General features: G+C 41.7%; 1 protein-coding gene across 9 annotated transcripts in view; it reads left to right on the top strand.

Annotated features, from left to right (window-relative positions):
* Positions 1-240: 240 nt before the first annotated feature.
* limch1b (LIM and calponin homology domains 1b) overlaps positions 241-18839 on the top strand; it is a 92448-nt gene continuing 73849 nt past the window's right edge. For all 9 annotated transcript variants that reach the window (XM_066648681.1, XM_066648675.1, XM_066648680.1 and 6 more), the window contains exon 1: positions 241-495. In XM_066648681.1, coding sequence (XP_066504778.1) covers positions 370-495 — 126 coding nt within the window. In that variant the 5' untranslated portion in view covers positions 241-369. The remainder of the gene's footprint in view (positions 496-18839) is intronic.

Here is an 18839-nt window from a genome sequence, read left to right as displayed (position 1 = left end):
GGCAGCGCGCGGGACTGCTGTTTAGAAAAGTGTGTGTGCGTGTGTGTGTGTGTGTGAGGGGTGGTACATGTATGTTTACGTGTGTACGATGTGAGTGTGTATATGTGTATACATATTGATGATAGTGTATGTGTGTGTGTAAAAGAGAGAGAGAGGGAGTGAGACAGAGAGACACACAGAGAGAGAGAGGGAGGTGGGGGTGAGCGACATAGAGAGAGAGGGCGGGAGTCGTTTATCTGCGCTCAGTGACAGTGCACTGCTGCTCTCAGTGTCAGAGACGCGCTCCGTGCTCAGACAGAACTTCAGCTCGGCTCTCCGCGGACTCTTCCAGCTGAACCGGCACGGTTTAGTCCGGACTCGGGGCTCTAAATGTCCACTCCGCACTCAGAGGAGGGAGGGCATCTTCCTCCTCCTCCTCCTCCGCAGCAGCAGCTTGCAGAGTCCGGAGAGTCCGGCTCCGAGGCGGCGGTGCGGGAGGCGGAGAGATGGATCGAGGTAAGAACCTGCGGAGTGTTTGTTTTGAACGGTGAACAGCCGGTAGACAAAACCGGCCAAAATATGTGTCTAAGCGGTGCCTGTACACTTGCTGGACAGTCTAGAAAGAGGATTTGAACAGGATAACAGGTGACGTGTAGGTTAATGGAAAACGCCTCGTGTTTTCTCTGGTAAAGGTGGTATTAATCCTAATAGCGATGATTTTGCTTAAATTCAACGCACCATGAAACTCTACGGTGGCCCTTATGCGTTTTGGAGAAAATCCCTTCAGTCACTATTTAGTATTTAATTATAAATTAGTACTATAACGTTATTTAACCACACTACTCTCATTTTATACGTTTTTTAAAGAGATAAAATCATATAAGAAGCCTATAACATTAATTAAGGTGGACTCTGTGTATTACCCCCTATTACATTTATTAATGCCGTACTTTTGGGGTTTGCACCCCACACTCCCTCACACTTAATAACTTAATAACTTAAAAGGCTGCAAAATAAAGCAGTACTGTTAGTTAGTAGCTTCTAATTCGAATTTTACGTTCCACCTTAAATGCTGCGCGGACTGTAACTGCTGCATCATCTGAGGTGGAACCAAAAATGCCAAAAAAGAAGCCAACTTCAGCCTACGACATCTCGGTCAGGTGTTAGTTAAAGTCAGGCTTGGACATTAGCCAATCCCTGTGTGGATGTAGGAGCTGTTTAAGGCTGGGGGTTTATGGAAAGGTTTGCTGCAGTTACCTGTTGAGGCAGCAGAGTCAGTCCAGCACCTCAGGAGTCCATTCCTACTACAGTGAGCTCAGAATGTGTGATGGACAATAGATGTGTGTTGACTGGAATGTGCTTTCTGTCACTAAGAGCTGAGGGGGTAACACAGGGTTAATGTGCGCTGACCACATTAACAACCTTTAGAGAGAATGGTACATCCCTAATGTCTTAGACGTAACTCTCCAGCTTCAATTTTGTTTACTATACGTCACCGATATAGTATAATATATATGTCACTTGATTTTTACTGGTGGGGTTCTTTAAGGCAACTGTAATCCATCACCTTTCTCTTCTTCTATTGGATGCTAAGTCAAAACAGTGTTAGGCATAGGGTCTTTGAAAACAGGATTCAAAATGGACATAAAAGGCTGGAATATGCTTTGTGTCTTTTCGCAATGTTGAACAGATGGGGGAATTTGGTAGATTACATAAACATGTAGAAATGTGAGACATGAATTCTGTGTTTGAGAAAATTGCAGAACCATTTATACTGGTCCAAATAGGAGCCAGACGTCTGATGAGTTAAATGGCTCTAAAAGTCCATTTCTACTACTGTGGGTTCAGAATGTGAACTGGACAATAGATGAGCTCAGCTGGAATGTGCTTTCTGTCATCAAGAGCAGCATGGGCTTGACCCTGTTGTTGACCACATGGTCGAATGACCACTACGAGTTGTCCATTTAAATGCGATCAATTTTGTCAATGACGGTTGTTGTCCAGACCTACTGACCTTGTCTCTAACATGGGACGATAGCTCATATGCAATCACGTGAGAAGGCCGCTTTCGAAAAAGCAGGGTCTGAATTGACAGGAAGATGGGTTTAACTGGAACGTGCTTTTGCATTTATTTGCGTTGGGGGTAGTGTCGCAGTCACAGCAGGTAGTGTCGCAGTCACACAGCTCCAGGGGCCTGGAGGTTGTGGGTTCGATTCCCACTCCGGGTGACTGTCTGTGAGGAGTTGGTGTGTTCTCCCTGTGTCCGCATGGGTTTCCTCCGGGTGCTCCGGTTTCCTCCCACAGTCCAAAAACACACGTTGGTAGGTGGATTGGTGACTCAAAATTGTCCGTAGGTGTGAGTGTGTGAGTGAATGTGTGTGTGTCTGTGTTGCCCTGTGAAGGACTGGCGCCCCCTCCAGGGTGTATTCCCGCCTTGCGCCCAATGATTCCAGGTAGGCTCTGGACCCACCGCGACCCTGAACTGGATAAGGGTTACAGATAATGAATGAATGAATGCGTTGGGAAGAGTGGACCATGCAGCATGGTATTTGTTGCAAAGGAATTACAGTATTTTTAATGCAGAAATTGGTGGTGATTGTACTGTTTATACAACTTTTAAAGCAACTATTTTCCATCAGCATTGACAGTCAGTTGAATGAATAATAATAATAATAATTATAATAATAATATAATTTATTTATTAATCCCACTGGGAAATGGATTATCTGCATTTAAACCTGTCTGTGGTGTTGAACACACATATTTTAGCCACACACAGGCTACTAGGATCAGTGAGCATACACACACAACCAGAGCAGCGGGCTGGCAGACATGGCGTCCAGGGAGCAGCTGGGAGGAGGATGCTTTGCTGAAGGACACTTCATTTAATTTGTTCCTCTTGGTCTTGGGATCGAACTGTCGACCTCAACTGTCGGACTCAAACCTGCCTCTCTAACTTTAAGGCCATGTCTGCTCCCTAACTTAGTGTATTAAGAAATTATGCGTTCATTGACAGTGCTCATGAGGCTTTGAGATGTTCAGGTCGTTCAATGGACATGTCGAGCATTCTCTGTGATAACCTTTTTAGATTGATTTTTGTACTCTGTGACTAGATAGATAGGAGCTCAACCTGCTGTCTCAAAGGCTATAGCCTGCCCATTGTGTCCGTATCTAACCACTGCTGACTATGAAGTTTAGCGGCAGTGTAATGAACCATATTACGCCATCAAGGAATTTCACTCAAGAAGTCATTTGTTATTGATATTTCTTATTGATATTGAAATGATTGTTTTCTTGTTATTGATCTTTAACTGTTTTCTTCTCTTAACTATTGTCATTGCTAATTGCTAAGCTAACATAATAAGTTTCAGTTGCATATCATTAGGACCATTTCTACTGATCCATTTTGTACCGAAATGTTAAATATATTGTCTCTACTCTGCTCAATCACTTTTGGCAAGGAGAAACCATTGTGAAACATAGAATAGCATGATCTTGACCTGAGAGTGATGATATGTGATGGATTCTGTATTTAAGAGTGGGCAGGCCTGATGAGTTCAGGTGACTGTGCCAGTGCCAAATGCCCCAAATAACTGTTTATTGAAAAAGCAGCTTCACAGCTGCAGGCCATGTTTAAAGCTTTTGTAAGAGAGGCTCAGTGTTGCAAAGCCAGTGGCTTTTGTGTCCATTATGTCTGGTTACTGTCAACTCGGCCTGGAACTGGGAAGGTTTGTGTTGGGCGGGGTTGTGGCAGTTCAAAAGTATGTTTATTTTTTATTTTTCTACTGTCTTTCCTCTTGAGCAAACGTGTATAAACAGATACTGAATCCCATGATCCTGACTCGAGGTTTGCCTTTTATGAGGGTAATTGAAGCGTTCCTCTTTGCAAGATTAAACACGGCCGTTCTCTTACTTAAAGGCTTCCAAAAACATCTTTCACTGGAACTTCTTATTTTTGATGTCAACAGACGTCACATGGCTTTTGGCAAAGATATTTCGCAATTATTGGGTCCCTCCTGGGGCAAAAGGGAGCTTCTTGTGGATCAAGATATCCTATTTAGGGAGCAGTCAAGCAGTCCACCAAAATCAACACCTAAAATGTGGTTTAAACCCCTATCAACTAGTTTAGACCCAGCATTTAAACTGGATTAATGTTTCAATGGGCAGAAAATGTAAGGCACAGTTTATGGTGTGCTGACATTACTCTGTGCTGTGCTGATTAACAAGTAACAATCTTCCAAACATTGCATGTCTTTGCCAAATTGATTTTTAGCCCATTGGACCCTAGTCTTATTAAGAAAGTGTTGATATCAACGCAGTGTTTGCTGTGAATTATTGGGTAAAATCTGTGACGCTATGATATAAGGAATCTCATACAGAAATATAAGGAAGTATCTCCAGATTATTGTGCTGTAAGACAGTCCTACAGAGGGACAGAAGTTGATGAGACTCAGATACCGTTAAGAAAAAGTTAGACCTCATTGTAGTTAATGCATTTAATGAAGTACAGAATGAAGCAGCTGCGCAAAGTCATGAAATGAGTGCTGTTACACGTGAACAACATTTCAGTTTTCCCTGGGTCTTAATGTAGTAGTATAATAAATGAGTAATGACACATAACATATAATCACAGCATAGGGACATTCATTCATTCATTATCTGTAACCACTTATCCAGTTCAGGGTCGCGGTGGGTCCAGAGCCTACCTGGAATTATTGGGCGGGAATACACCCTGGAGGGGGCGCCAGTCCTTCACAGGGCAACACAGACACACATTCACTCACACCTACGGACACCTTTTTGAGTCGCCAATCCACCTACCAACGTGTGTTTTTGGACTGTGGGAAACTGGAGCACCCGGAGGAAACCCACGCGGACACAGGGAGAACACACTAACTCCTCACAGACAGTCACCCGGAGCAGGACTCGAACCCACAACCTCCAGGCCCCTGGAGCTGTGTGACTGCGACACTACCTGCTGCACCACCGTGCCGCCCAGCATAGCAACATGTTTTCTCCAAATCAAGCATCTCAAATGGTTAACTTCCACAATCCTAATGGATTTGCACAGTTCTGTCTTCAGGGAAAATGAAGCCAGTTATTTGGCTAGAAAGAAATCTGTCAAAAAAGTGAAGAATGACAAATAAATACAAAAAAGCCATACAGTGCTGCACTGTAGTGATATTCCCAAAGAAACCACCTTATTACATGGTGTGTGTGTGTGTGTGTGAGACATTTGGACAAAGTGTACATGGCAGCTGGGGTTTTCAAACTATGTAAAAATATTAAATAAAACTACAAAAAAGTTAAGATACAACATTCCAAAATTGTAATGTCTTGCGATATTCCACTTGATATACAGTTATAAAGCTGTAGTGTTGCATCGTCCCTCTTAATTCTCTCCAATAAGGCTTTCCAAATAAGGCTTTTGAAACAATGTTTAAGACATAGGTCTGATCATGGTACACTGGGTTAAGCTGGACACATTGGGAGAATTCACTTCCCTTCTCCCCTCAGCTCATTGAACAGTGGTTGGGGAGTGTTTGATTATTAAGACTAATTTTAATTGGTCTTACCAGTGCATAATATTTGTGCAAGCTGACTTGCTTATATATAGTTAGACATTGATTGCATCGCACTTAGCAACTGCTTAAGCCTTGCAACTGTAAACAGAAATTGAAAAGCTTAAATTAAATAGATATTCCAAAAAAAGGACTTAATGAACTTTATAGGCCTTTATCTTATATTTCTGAAACTTAAAAAAGGAATTTTTGCCATTTTTTGCTGCTTTAACTGTACATGCTGAAGTCTAAATTAGAGACACCCTTGTGAGGTTTTGATGGCATTTTTGATGGCATGCATGGCATTTTGTTGAATGATCACTAAGAACTTCTCCACAGCCCAGTACTGTGGGATTTAGACTCCTCTAACTAACACTTGGCATTGGGCACTGTGATCTCAGGCTCAAATGTGGCTGCTTCAGAGCATTCCATTCTGTTAGCAGTGCTTTCCTAGGGAGATTATACAAGTTGTGTGTGTGTGTGTGTGTGTGTGAACAATCGAAGACTTGTATAAGCAGGGGATTCACTTTAAAGTTGCTGAATGAGTGTTACTGAATTCATATCTGCTACGTTAATATGTATGTGTTTCATGTCGTAGTATTTACTGTTTGGCTGATACTGTATATCTGACCCTTTTCTAATGTATTTCTCTAAAACAAAGAGCTACACATGCTGCGATTGAATCTTTGCCCGTACTTGGACTTGTGCCCATCCCAAAGAGCTGACGAGCATGCGGAGTGTGTCACATGAGTTTTCGGTGGTGTGTGTGCGTCTGTGCTGGGTGTTTCTGACGGCATGGGAAGATGGTTAGGGTTGTGTTTGAGTGGCAGGTGTACAAACAGCCCTGGGATTGGTTCTGGAAAAAAAGAGTGAGGGTTGTTCTTCTCTTGTCTGATAAAACTTTCACTTTATGAACAATACAGGAATGTATGGATATAATGCTGCATACACAGCTTGTTTATATTAGCCTGGACAGCCAATCAGAACAGACATTATTTATGTACGACAAATAAAACCACACAAGCTTTAGAAATGGAGCTCACGGGAAAAATAAAATACCAGAAAAATGTAGAATGACAAGACAGACGGACAGACACACACACACACACACACACACACCAAACCACATGTTTACTGTTCAATCCAAATCATCAAGAAATATCCCAAACCAAAAATGTGGTTATTTTTGTCGCTCTAACTATGCCAGTGGAAAATTTCAGTGGAAAAAAAGAGCTCTCAGGTCTCCAAACGACTTCAGTTTACACATTCTTCCCTCGACATGTACTGCCTGGCTGCGCCTGTCTAAATACCTGCCTTAGGACCGATGACATATTTAAGACATCTTCCAGTATCGTGTCAAAACACAGGTTAGGAATATCCTGTAGGTATTTAAGTCTGACAGAGGAATTCTAATTTATGAAGCATCGTTGGGCAGAATGGTCTCACTTTGCTTGGCAGCCCCAGTGATAAAAGTGTCTGAGACAGACAGTGCTACACTGTAGACAGGCTAACATCTGCCAAATTAGTAAGTTGTCCAGATGGCTGGTAGATTATTGGAAGTGGGCTGAACAGGTGGAGCAGGCTTAAAGATAAGGCCCCCTTTCGCCTCAGCTGACATCTATGCCACTCGCATGTATGTAAACATGTTATTCTACAGTTCTACAGGCATTTTGTAAAGCTAAGCATGTTCCTTGTTGACCACATGACCAAAGATAAATATATGGATGTGTTTGATACATATACGAATATATCAAAATCAGTACTGTTTGAAAATGACTGTGATGTAGTGAACACAAAGGCCTTGTCAGTGAGTAGCATATATATGTTTCAGTAATATAGAAAACATATGGAAGCCCATTCCTGCCATTTGTCCTGCCATTATTTACTGATTACTCAGTCTGTAAACAGATGTAAAGTACTGTATGAATGCATGAATGTGTTCTCTCTGTGTCCGCATGGGTTTCCTCCGGGTGCTCCGGTTTCCTTCCACGGTCCAAAAACCCACATTGGTAGGTGGATTGGTGACTCAAAAGTGTGAGTGTGTATATCGCCCTGTGAAAGACTGGCGCCCCCTCCAGGGTGTGTTCCTGCTTTGCTCCCTGTGATTCCGGGTTGCTTCCGGACCCACCGCGACCCTGAATTGGATAAGCGGTTACAGACAATGAATTAAGAAATGTACCAGTGCTAATCTTACTCTTTGATTCCTGTCCCAAAATAAAGATTGAGTAATTGACCGAGGACTTAAATGTAGTGGACTTTACAGGTGAACATTCTCAACACTGAGTAGTTAGTAGCTGTTTGTTGGTTGATGGTTGGTGGTTGATGTCTAAGGTGCTGTTTGCTGTCAGTGCGAGGGGATTCACTCAGTCTCATGTGAATCCATCCCCTCTCTTAAAATAAGTCCTTCCTGACTGTAAGTGGGACATGATGTGTGTTAGTGGGACATTGCTCATCCGTGAAAAGCTTGTAAAGTGAGTGTGTTTGAGAGAGAATATGGGTAAAAGTGGGACATGGTGGCGAATGATGGACTCATGGGAGCTGGACTCTTTTTGCTTATCAGAGGAAAGTGCTAGCTGCTTGCCGCGCACACACACACACACACACAGAGAGATACACACTTATCTATCACTTACCCACTCATCCATTGCTGTAAAAAAACAAAACTTTGTTCATTTTTGTCTCATCATGTATTATTTAGATCTTTTTTAATGTTTGAAAATGTCTGGTGATTGAACCAAAAGATGATTGGACCAAAATGCTTCATAAACACTTATAAAATCTCTTGACATTAACTTCCATTTAATATTAAGAATGTTTTTCTTTCTTTTGTAATATTACCATTTTAAAGCTGCCTCTTTTTTTCCTGTTTTTTTTGACAGCAACAGTACACTTCCACTTTTAAGGACACGTTACCTTCTACTCTCCTCTGCCTCGCCCACATTTTCCTCATAGGTTTACTCAGTATTTGACTGTAAAATGAGAAGAGTGAGGCTCTGAGAGAGAGGGCTTAGAAAGAGCTAGAGCAGCCTGAGCTGAATTTTCTGGAGCAGGGAGCAGCAGGCCTCTTTTCAAGTGCCACCTGCCCAGTTGTGTGCTAACACTAATCTAACTCATGTCTCTAATCTTCTGTTACAGTAGCTGAGCTAGGTGTATCTGTATAAGGCTGGCACTGCCTTGGGCACCATCATACATAACCCAGTTCTAGAGAATTCTCAATGCAAGCAATGGGTTTAAAATGAACCATTCTGTAGGGTAATTGTTGTAAAACATTGTTATTGGTGCTGATGTCAAGTAATTAGTCTTGTAGTTTGACCTGAATTTGCATTAAGAAAGTATGCCTTGCTGAGGTCATCTTTAGCTTTCAGTGTAGGTATACATACCTTTTTAAGAATAATTTGAAAATATATTTTGGGATGCGCTACAGCTTTTGAACATGAGCGTAAGGCTACCAGGCTCAGTGCCAAACAACGACTACAGGGGTATGAAACCCCCCAGCACCGGGCTGTGGAGCAGTTGAACTGTTCTCTGGAGAGGTTTATTGGACAAGTAGTGCACATTAATAGAAATTAATATATATATATATATATATATAGTAAAGCATATAGGAATAAGTATGACCCCAAGTCCCTAAATTGTATAACAATTAGTATATGTGTGTGTCTGTGCGTCTGTGTGTGTGTCTGTGTGTGTATGTGTGTGTATGATTAATTATGTGGATGGGGGAATGTTCTCATAGCTTTGTATTCATCTAAGTCAGTAGAGGTTTTGGCTGTCATCAGATTGCTTATCCTGATGTCTCAATCAGATTGTAGCCACCCCCCCACACACACAAACATACACACATAGACACACACACACACACTGAAGTGGGAACTTTTCAGATTCAGGACTGTTCTATGGTTAGGCCTTACCAGGAACAATAGTGTTCCCTAGAATGAATAGGGCTATTCAGAGAGGGGCACAAACACACCCACACACACACACACACACACACACACACACACACACACCCATGCACACTCAGTTACACAAATATACTGTTTCTTCTTAGACAGATGATTTTATATCATTCAGACAGACAGACAAAGATGCAGACACAGAATCACACACACACACACACACACTTGGATCACAGACAAATAGCATAGATATGCTCACACACACTGCACATAAAATACCCCACACACTGCCGTGCCCCGCATGCCTACTGAGATCTGAAATCCTCTCTCTCTCTTGCTCTCTCTCTCTCTCTCTCTCTCTCTCTCTCTCTCCTACACAATCACACACACACACAGGAATGACAATGTGTGGCATTTCTGCTGTTAGAACATGACACAATAGAGCCTTAGCTAACTGGCATGTGTCTGTGTATCCTTTCTTCAGCTTCCATGTTTATATTTTGTTTAATTCCCTGATTTTAGTTGGGTTTAAAAACATAATTCCCAAACTTTTACCCCTTAAGACAAATGTAGCCAGTCAGCCAAGTTTGTGTCCAAAGTCTTATCAGAGAAAGCCCTGAAAGGCTGTGCAGCAGTCAATAAACTATTACTCAGAAAAACAGAAATTGAAACAAAAGAAAAACATATGCAGATTAAACAAAAAAGCTGATGTTCTCAGAACAATGGACTGGCCTCCGCAGAACCCAGACCTCAATATTACTATACAGTGGAACCTCTACCTACGAACTTGATCCGTTCCGTGACCCGGTTCGTAAGTGGAAAAGTTCATTTCTCGAGTCAATTTTCCCCATTTGAAATAATGGAAAAGCAATTAATGCGTTCCAGCCCCCACCCCGAAAGTCACCCGTCTTGCACTGATATATGTTTACATAACTCTCAAATTAGTAAAAAAAATACACGTAGCATTACTAAAAATAAAAAGAAATACAGTGGTAACAGTAATAAAACAGAAATAAAGTTTAAAGTGGTTACATATCGCTACATTGGAGACGTGACGACTGGCTGGAGGAGTAACACAGGCACTGGCTGTATGACGGGAGGTGGGAGGTGGGTGGAGTAACGGAGAGTAGGCGGTGAAGGTGGGGAGACGAAGCGTAGATACGGTTTAACTTAGCACGAATTTCGATGTCTGCTATTTATACTAATGCTAAATTGCTAAAGCTACAATTTGCTAATCTTAAAAGCTCACTCAAGTCTGGGCGTGCTGGAAGACTCGCCTATTGGGGCCAGTGGCCATTTCCAGCCGCCGGCTCGGCAGAGGCTTGGGTTCATTTCTAGAGTCATGGTTCGTTGGTTGAGGCAAAAAATAATCAAATGCCCGGTTCGTATCTTGGAAAGTTCGTTAGTATAGGCGTTCGTTAGCAGAGGTTCCACTGTATTTGAGATTACTTAGACAGTGAAAATGCAACCCAATAAAACAAATTTTTTGGAGCTGCGGAAATACCCCACTTTCACCCTTTACGTACTTTATCAAGGCGCATGAGACATCTGTATCTGCACTCTCAAAAAAAAAACAAAAAACAAAAACAGAGAGCAGACGAGTCAGCTCAGGCAGCCCTGAGGGGCCTTTTCTTACAGCATAAGTATTAGCCCGGATGCTAACCTCCTACGCATTCTCCACAGAGTTTGGCACAGTGCTAACAAAGATATCAGCTTTTTAGTCATCCCTTTTTTGCTTGATTGCCTAATCTTGAAAAAAAGGAGCTGGGGAATATTAAGGTCTGTGTTCCAACCTGTTGCTTTGTTTTTCACAACCTTCCAGGGATTTGCACAAATCCTACCACAACTCTCTGTTTAGATAGAAAACATTTTTGTCTTTTTTTTTTTTTTTGCTCTTATTGACAACTGTTGTGACTCTCCTGGCTCCAGCAGCAGTGTCATCTCCCAGCGGACCCTCAGTGGAGTAGGGTGGGACGACGGACGTGAGAGGAGAAAAATCCACTGCTTTGCCAACTTTCAGTTTTCATCGTCTTTTCCCTCTGCTGTTCCTGTGGTCCGTCAGGGCTTCTTTTCCCAGAGCCCCCTTCCTTTCAGTCAAATACATTTAGTCTAATTATTAGCATAAGAATGAGTCTCTCTCTCTCTCTCTCTCTCTCTCTCTCTCTCTCTCTCTCTCTCTCTCTCTCTCTCTCTCGCTTGGGTTTCTCTCCTAGTTCCTTTCTTGATGTGTGCTGTTGTACAATAGATGGCGAAGTGTTTTTTCAGAGATCAAATGTAGCTTCCACAAATCTGAGAAGGATTTACACTAGTTGTTGGAACATTATTGTGAGGATTTGATTACATTCAGCCACATAAACCTCAATAAAATCAGGTACTGATATCGAATGGTTCGTTCTGGGTCACAAACACCACTGCAACTTCACCTAAAGGTATTAAATGGTCTTCAATTACTCTATAGAATGTACTTCCACGGCAACACAATACTGTGCTGAGGCATTTATGCCACTTTAGCTTACATATGTCATTGGGAATGATGACAGTAAGCTCATATGCAGCAGCTCCACAGTGTCCCAATTCATGCTTTCCTATGCAGATTATACAGATTATATCTGGGCACACGCTTGCATGTATGAATTCACTCATTGTAAGAGGTGTCTACAAATTTGGGGCATAGGCCTTTAGTGAATGGGCTAAATGGCCCTGTCCAGCTTTATGTCTTGTGTTCATGTTTATGTAAATAGGGGTGTCTGTGTGTGTGTGGAATCTACACGAGTTTCTTTGACTGGTGCCTTTGGAAGTAATTCTACCACAGTTCCAGTCTCAGTAACTGGATTACACTCCAGCATTTCTGAGTTGAGCTCCATGACAAAGGCATTGTAGCAGTTCTTGGACACTTAGACTGTAATGGGATTGGATTAAACAGGGAACAGAACAGAATAAGCTTAGTTTGCACTATTTGCATTTAATGTCTGCTCCTACCGAGTGCTGGAATCGCTAGCCTTTGCTAAGCCCAGCAGTTAGCTACTAGCTTGTCCTACAAATAGACGTCTAAGGCCATTATTTGATTCCTCATAACTCAGAGCATTCACTGACATTAAGGGGAAAAGTGCATGTAAAAAGTGTAAGAGAAAGTGAATTGGCTTTTTTATTTATTCTATTTGAAATCTTATATTTCTTCCATTGGGAACAAATGTTCAGAACTTGAGTACGTGATTTGGGCAGCTACATTAATGGCAATTATGAAATGGTGCATAACGTCACAAGTGATATACTAAACAAAAGAGACAAACTCTAAATGTCACTCGTGTTTCAGGTACAAAAACAAACTAGTTTGGGTTTTATCACAGTTTCCACAGATCTCCTGCAGAATTCCCATCTCTCAGTACTATAGCTGGAGACAATGGATCCCTTTGCACATTTTGCCCTCTGTGCCTTGCTGCAGATGTTTGGCTATAAAAGTGAACCTGTGTTATGAGTCAGTGTGTATTTTTGTTGAGCTGGGGAAGGTCAGGTGCTAGCATGTTTTAGCAAGGAAAACACAGACTGAGATTAAGTGGTGGAAACTCCAAGGAACTCTTTGATGATGAAGATGAGAGCTGCAGTTAAGGATTATCATGATGTACATCAACACAATTTTTTGGTTTGTGTATAGTTTCAAAGGAAAATCAAGATCCCCTCTTGCTTCAGATCTGAAGAAATTCACAGATAATTCTGTTCATCCTGCCACGGTGAGAACATAAAAGATTTATACCAATCATGAAGTGATAGATGTTTGCAAAGAAAAGAAAAAAATAAGTGTATAATATATCTTGCATTAATTGTTAATGTATCACTTCTTTTTGATATGAAAATATCTTATAGAACCTAAAAACTGCACTGAATTACATTTAATTGCCCCTAAAGCAAGGTCTCTGTTTCCTAATTCCTTATGTAACCTGTGATTTTGAGGGAATGCTCTCTTTTCAGTCATAATTAGTTATTATGAAACTCTTTGCATATCTAGGTGCTTGTATTACTGTATCCTTGTCTTTATAGACTTTGTTCTGCGGTTCTTTGGAAAATGCTAGTATCATTTCTATTGCATTAGGAGGGTTTTATGTAGTCCTCAGTCCAAGCGATTCTTTGGGGATGAAATATAAGCATGGATCAGTGAAGTGAATCATTTTAAGTCTCTACCTTGGCTTACACACACACACACACACACACACACAAACACACACACACATACTGACAGGAGTCAAGAGTTCATGACCTCTGACTAAAGTGGCTCAAGGCTTTTGATCAGGACTGCAGGGGGCTCCATTGTAATGGGAGTTGGTGGTGGTGAGAGGGGGAGTGAATTTTGTATTTTGTTCATACAAGCTGCTTGAATGTGGAAATAAAACATTAATCTTCTTTAATTATCATTAAATGGGAGTTGATGGAACTAAGTCTGTATTTGCTGATTCTGTTTGTATGGCATGATTAACCCCCAGATGTTGCAGTCATCGCCCGTGACAACAAAACCATGCTGTAATTTCATAATTACCATCTCGGCTTAGTGAGATGAGAGGAAAAAGAGGCATGTTAACTCAGTGAGCAGTGGAATCTGATTCACTTCTAATCCAACGCATTTGTAAATTATTATTAAATGATGATTTTCTCAGGCTCTGCGTGATGATCTTAACATTGTGTATGTTTTCAGCACATGCATTTTTTTGGGTTCATGTGAATTGTTTGTTGTCTACTTTAATCACAGCCCATGTCATGCCACAAAAACACACCTACTTTACATAGAAAGCATGTCTGTCTCCCAGCCTCTCTGCTTTCATGTGTGTGTGGGATACTCTTTGACCCTGCAAACTTACACTCGTTGGTTCCGTCGTCATGAATCGGATGCTGATCCCTCCTTCATTAATCTTGTCATCTTTCCATTCTTCTTGTCTCACCCCTCTTTTCTTCCTTTCTTTTCTCCTCTGCATGAAAGTGGTCTTTCATTCTTTTCTTCTCATTGGTGCCTCTTCCTTTCCTGTTCTCAAAGCCATATTCTTAACACAGGAGTGAAATCATAACAACCCACAGGGTCTCTCTATGTGTGTGTGTGTTTGTGGATTCAAGGGTGTATGTGCGCTTTGGTCGGCAGATTGTGCTGCTCCCATAATAACCTGCAAGTGCAGTATTAGTGGAAGTGAGCTAATCATCCCTGAATACACAAGGCGCCTTGTTTGTAGGGCTTACATAGTTGTTATAAAATGGCAATGCTTTCACTCACCTAAACAGGAAGTGCACTAGGACTTGGCTGATTGGCTTGTCGGGAGCTGCCATTTTGTCTTGTTGTTTTTCTAGGGCCTGTTAATACGATGTGTCTCCCGGCTGTTGTTTTGGCTTCTTGGCTTTGTTTGGTCTTGTGTTTAATGTGTTTTCGGGGATGAAGACTGGACTGCTCCAACAATCTTTTGTACCAGTAAAAGCTTCAGCTGAATTTATTATTAACTTTTTTCAAGGAAGGGTGTATCATGGCTAGTTCCACTGCATGGACCCTACCCAACTTGGTTAGGCTCTATTGCTTTGTATAACCGCTGCTGTTGTTGTGGTGGTTTACAAAGCCCATGGCATACATTACAGATGGTGGTTTGCAACGTCACCGCCAACATTTTGGCGCTACAGGGATATAATGGAAACCCAACCAGGGAAAAAGGGAGTAGAGCCGTGTGGAGCTTTGTCGATTTGAGTAGAGTAGGCACTATGCAGTGGAAGATTGCCAGTATTAGCAACACAGAGTCAAAGATGTGCTGTGCCCTATTTCAGAGTCTCTGTTTATGGTTTCATGGATGAATTACCTAATTTGTAGTGGTGATGGTAGTTGTAGGGGATAGTGAGCTAGCAACCTGAGGACTGTGGGTTCAAATCCAAGGACTGGCTATGCATACACTTGTGCCCATAAGTAAGGCACGTTACCCTCTACTGCCCCAGGTGGTGCTTACCTACTTTTGATGACCCAGTGTTGCTTCCAGATTGGATATTGCTAGGTGCACAATGCCAGATTTCCCTGTAGGATCAATAAAATAGAGCACTACATAACATTTCTAATAGTCAACAGTTTGGCCAGCTGTGTATTGTGCCTCGTTGTGGTGGAAAAAGCTGTAATGAACTGAGGGGTCAAGAAAGCTGTTTGATTTTCCTCTAAACACTTCTTCTATGTTAGCCTCATTAGCATTGTAGGATGTATGACATATTAAGGCCCGGGTGACACCTTGGACCAGGCCAGAATGAGAACAGCTGTGCTGAGCAGATTCAGATGCAGCTTGTTAGGCGGATCCCAGTGCAGTAGTGTTGTCACTTGGCCTATAGACAAACAAGATCATCGCTCCTACACATCAGCTGATGTGATTGGGCTGTGAAGTCACTGGGATGATGGACTGAGTCACTGGGTGTGAAAGTGAAAGAACCTGTGGTTCTGTAATGGAGTGATAATACCATGCAAGTTCTGGATGGTGTGATACTACTTTCTCTGATCTGTACTTTTGTACATTGGTGTCTGACTTTTCAGGGTTTAAATGGGTCAAGTGATTGCATATCAACAGAATTTGTTACATCAACACAATTCTGTTCAAAGCAAAATGGCAATTGTATTGTTGAAAATTGGTATTGGTGAAATCTTTAATCTTAACTGAATACACGGTGGTGCAGCAGGTAGTGTCGCAGTCACACAGCTCCAGGGGCCTGGCGGTTGTGGGTTCGATTCCTGCTTCGGGTGACTGTCTGTGAGGAGTTGGTGTGTTCTCCCTGTGTCCGCGTGGGTTTCCTCCGGGTGCTCCGGTTTCCTCCCACAGTCCAAAAACACACGTTGGTAGGTGGATTGGCGACTCAAAAGTGTCTGTAGGTGTGAGTGAATGTGTGTGTTGCCCTGTGAAGGACTGGAGCCCTCTCCAGGGTGTATTCCTGCCTTGTGCCCAATGATTCTAGGTAGGCCCTGAATTGGATAAGCGGTTACAGATAATGAATGAATGAATGCTTAGGGAACAGAATTTATTGCTCCAAAGAACACTTTTTATATTTGTATTTTAAGAGTGTATCTGTTATTTGTGTTTTTAAAGTTTTATAGCACTTCCCTGTGCTTTGTTTCAACTCCAGTGTGTTTTTGTGTGTATGTGTTTATGTAAATCTGAGAGAGATATTGAACTTCCAGCAGGTTTCCAAACTGACTCTACCCAACCCAGCTCACCCTGGGAAGCCACACAATGGTTTGGATCTGTGCAAATGAGACTCAAGGAAGCAGGCACCCCATCCTCCTTCAAGGCCCAAGCCAGTCCTGCCCACCACGCAAAAAGATCTGGAGTGAAAACCCTGGGAAACATTCCCGGAGACACTGAGCATTGTGAACAGCCCGACAGAGCTTGCAACATGAGCTGTAGGAAGAATGAAAGTTACAAACAGTGCAGAAATGCTGTACTTATGCTTGCTGATCTGTCATGTTTTGAGCTTAGTTCGATAGGCTTCCTTCTGCAGAATTACAGGTTTATGTCAGAAATCGCAGAGGAATCTCAGAAATCCACAAATGCAATTTTATTAATGGGATGAGAAAGTTAAGAGCACTTAGCACATTTTTGGAACGGCTTACCAGTCACGCTTACTGAAAAAGCACCAGCCCTCCTCCCTTCTCCTTCCATCTCCACCCACCACAAATAAAAAGCCTGATGAGAGACTTTACTTCTGGGAGCACTGCTGTGGGTGTGTGAAACTTGTTCACAGTTTAAGCATGCAGGTTTTATACTTTAAAGAGTCTTTTTCTGGTGGAGTCTTGGAAAGGCCGTGTGAAACACTCCGTGTTGACTGAATTGAATAGGATTTAGGCGGAGAAGGAGTAGCTGGCCAAGTTTTTGAGAGAAGAGGTCCACTGACATTTAAATTAGTGCATTTGCATTAATCTTTAAAATCCATTGTGTTATATAGTGTAATGAGCTATTGTTGTTGGTAAGGGTGGGCGATATGGACCTAAATTAATATCACAATATTTCAGGGTATTTGGCTATAACGATATTCTTAGTGATATGACACAACACTGAAAAATACTTCTTTAAGTTCAAGAACACACTATTGAAGCAAAGCAAACATTATGTTAATATTAATTATATTTTATATATTAATAATAAAGTGGCATGGTGGTGCAGCAGGTAGTGTCGTAGTCACGCAGCTCCAGGGACTTGGAAGTTGAGGGTTCAAGTCTGTGAGGAGTTTATTGTGTTCTCCCTGTGTTTGCGTGGGTTTCCTCCCGGTGCTCCGGTTTCCTCCCACAGTCCAAAAACACACGTTGGTAGGTGGATTGGTGACTCCAAAGTGTCCGTAGGTGTGAGTGTGTGAGTGAATGTGTGTGTCGCCCTGTGAAGGACTGGTGACTCCTCCAGGGTGTGTTCCTGCCTTGCGCCCAGTGATTCTGGGTAGGCCCCGGACCCACCACTGTCCTGAACTAGATAAGCAGTTACAGACAATGAATGAATGAATAATAAATTAAATGGTAAAAATCCGTAAACCTTTTCTTTTTTAGTAAAGAACAGTAACTTCCAAAGATTCCGATTTAGTATAAAATTATAAAAAAGAATGTAGAATATGAATGTACCCCACAATCAAAGTGCAGAAAATTTAGTGTGTGCATATAAACAGCAAATGTAAACAGTAAATAACCTTAACGCATCACATTAAATAACAAAACAAATACAGAATACTCGCTGTGCTGCGTCATTGTAGTCTATCGATTTGGATTAGAGATGATTGGCTGTTAAACTCTTCTAAAGGCATTTTGGATTTTCCTTGTCCTCAACCAGGTGCTTCTGCTCGATGTGATGAAACAAATTAGTTGTGTTTCCTCCTTCTATTGTTACAGGCACCTTTCATTTTTTACATAATACCATGGTTTATTGTACATGTGATATTTTGTAACTAAACCAACTCCACACGACTGAAGTCACTCCACTTATTTTGGAGCAAATTCCTCTGCCTGAGATCTACTTTCCACCATACCTCACTGAGCCTAAATTCCTCATGTGAAGAATGTATGCCATATTATGGGTAACTGCATGATGTTATTATGTAAACATGTCAGAATATCACTACTATCACAATATTGATTATATTTTAGCATTTTAAAAATTAAGACGATACTACTGTGAACGATACTGTTGCAAATTTTATAGTTGCTTATTCAGTAAATTTATTGCATATTACCTTTGCATTTGGTATCAACAGATTTGAATGAAGTACCTTTTCTCAAGCAAGAATTCATGGTTGTGAGCCAGGAGAAGAAAACACACACACTTTTCTCAATGGGTGCATGTGTTGTGTATTCAATGGGCACACATTGATGCTGAAGCTGATGTCTGGAGTAGTAAGGTCAAGTAGAGAGCGTGCAGGGTTAGTGTGTGTG

This window comes from Hoplias malabaricus, chromosome 17, assembly GCF_029633855.1.
Source record: "Hoplias malabaricus isolate fHopMal1 chromosome 17, fHopMal1.hap1, whole genome shotgun sequence".
NCBI classification, from domain to species: Eukaryota; Metazoa; Chordata; class Actinopteri; order Characiformes; family Erythrinidae; genus Hoplias; species Hoplias malabaricus.
The sequence above is the reverse complement of the archived record's forward strand: the minus strand, read 5'-3'. Positions and strand labels throughout refer to the sequence as shown.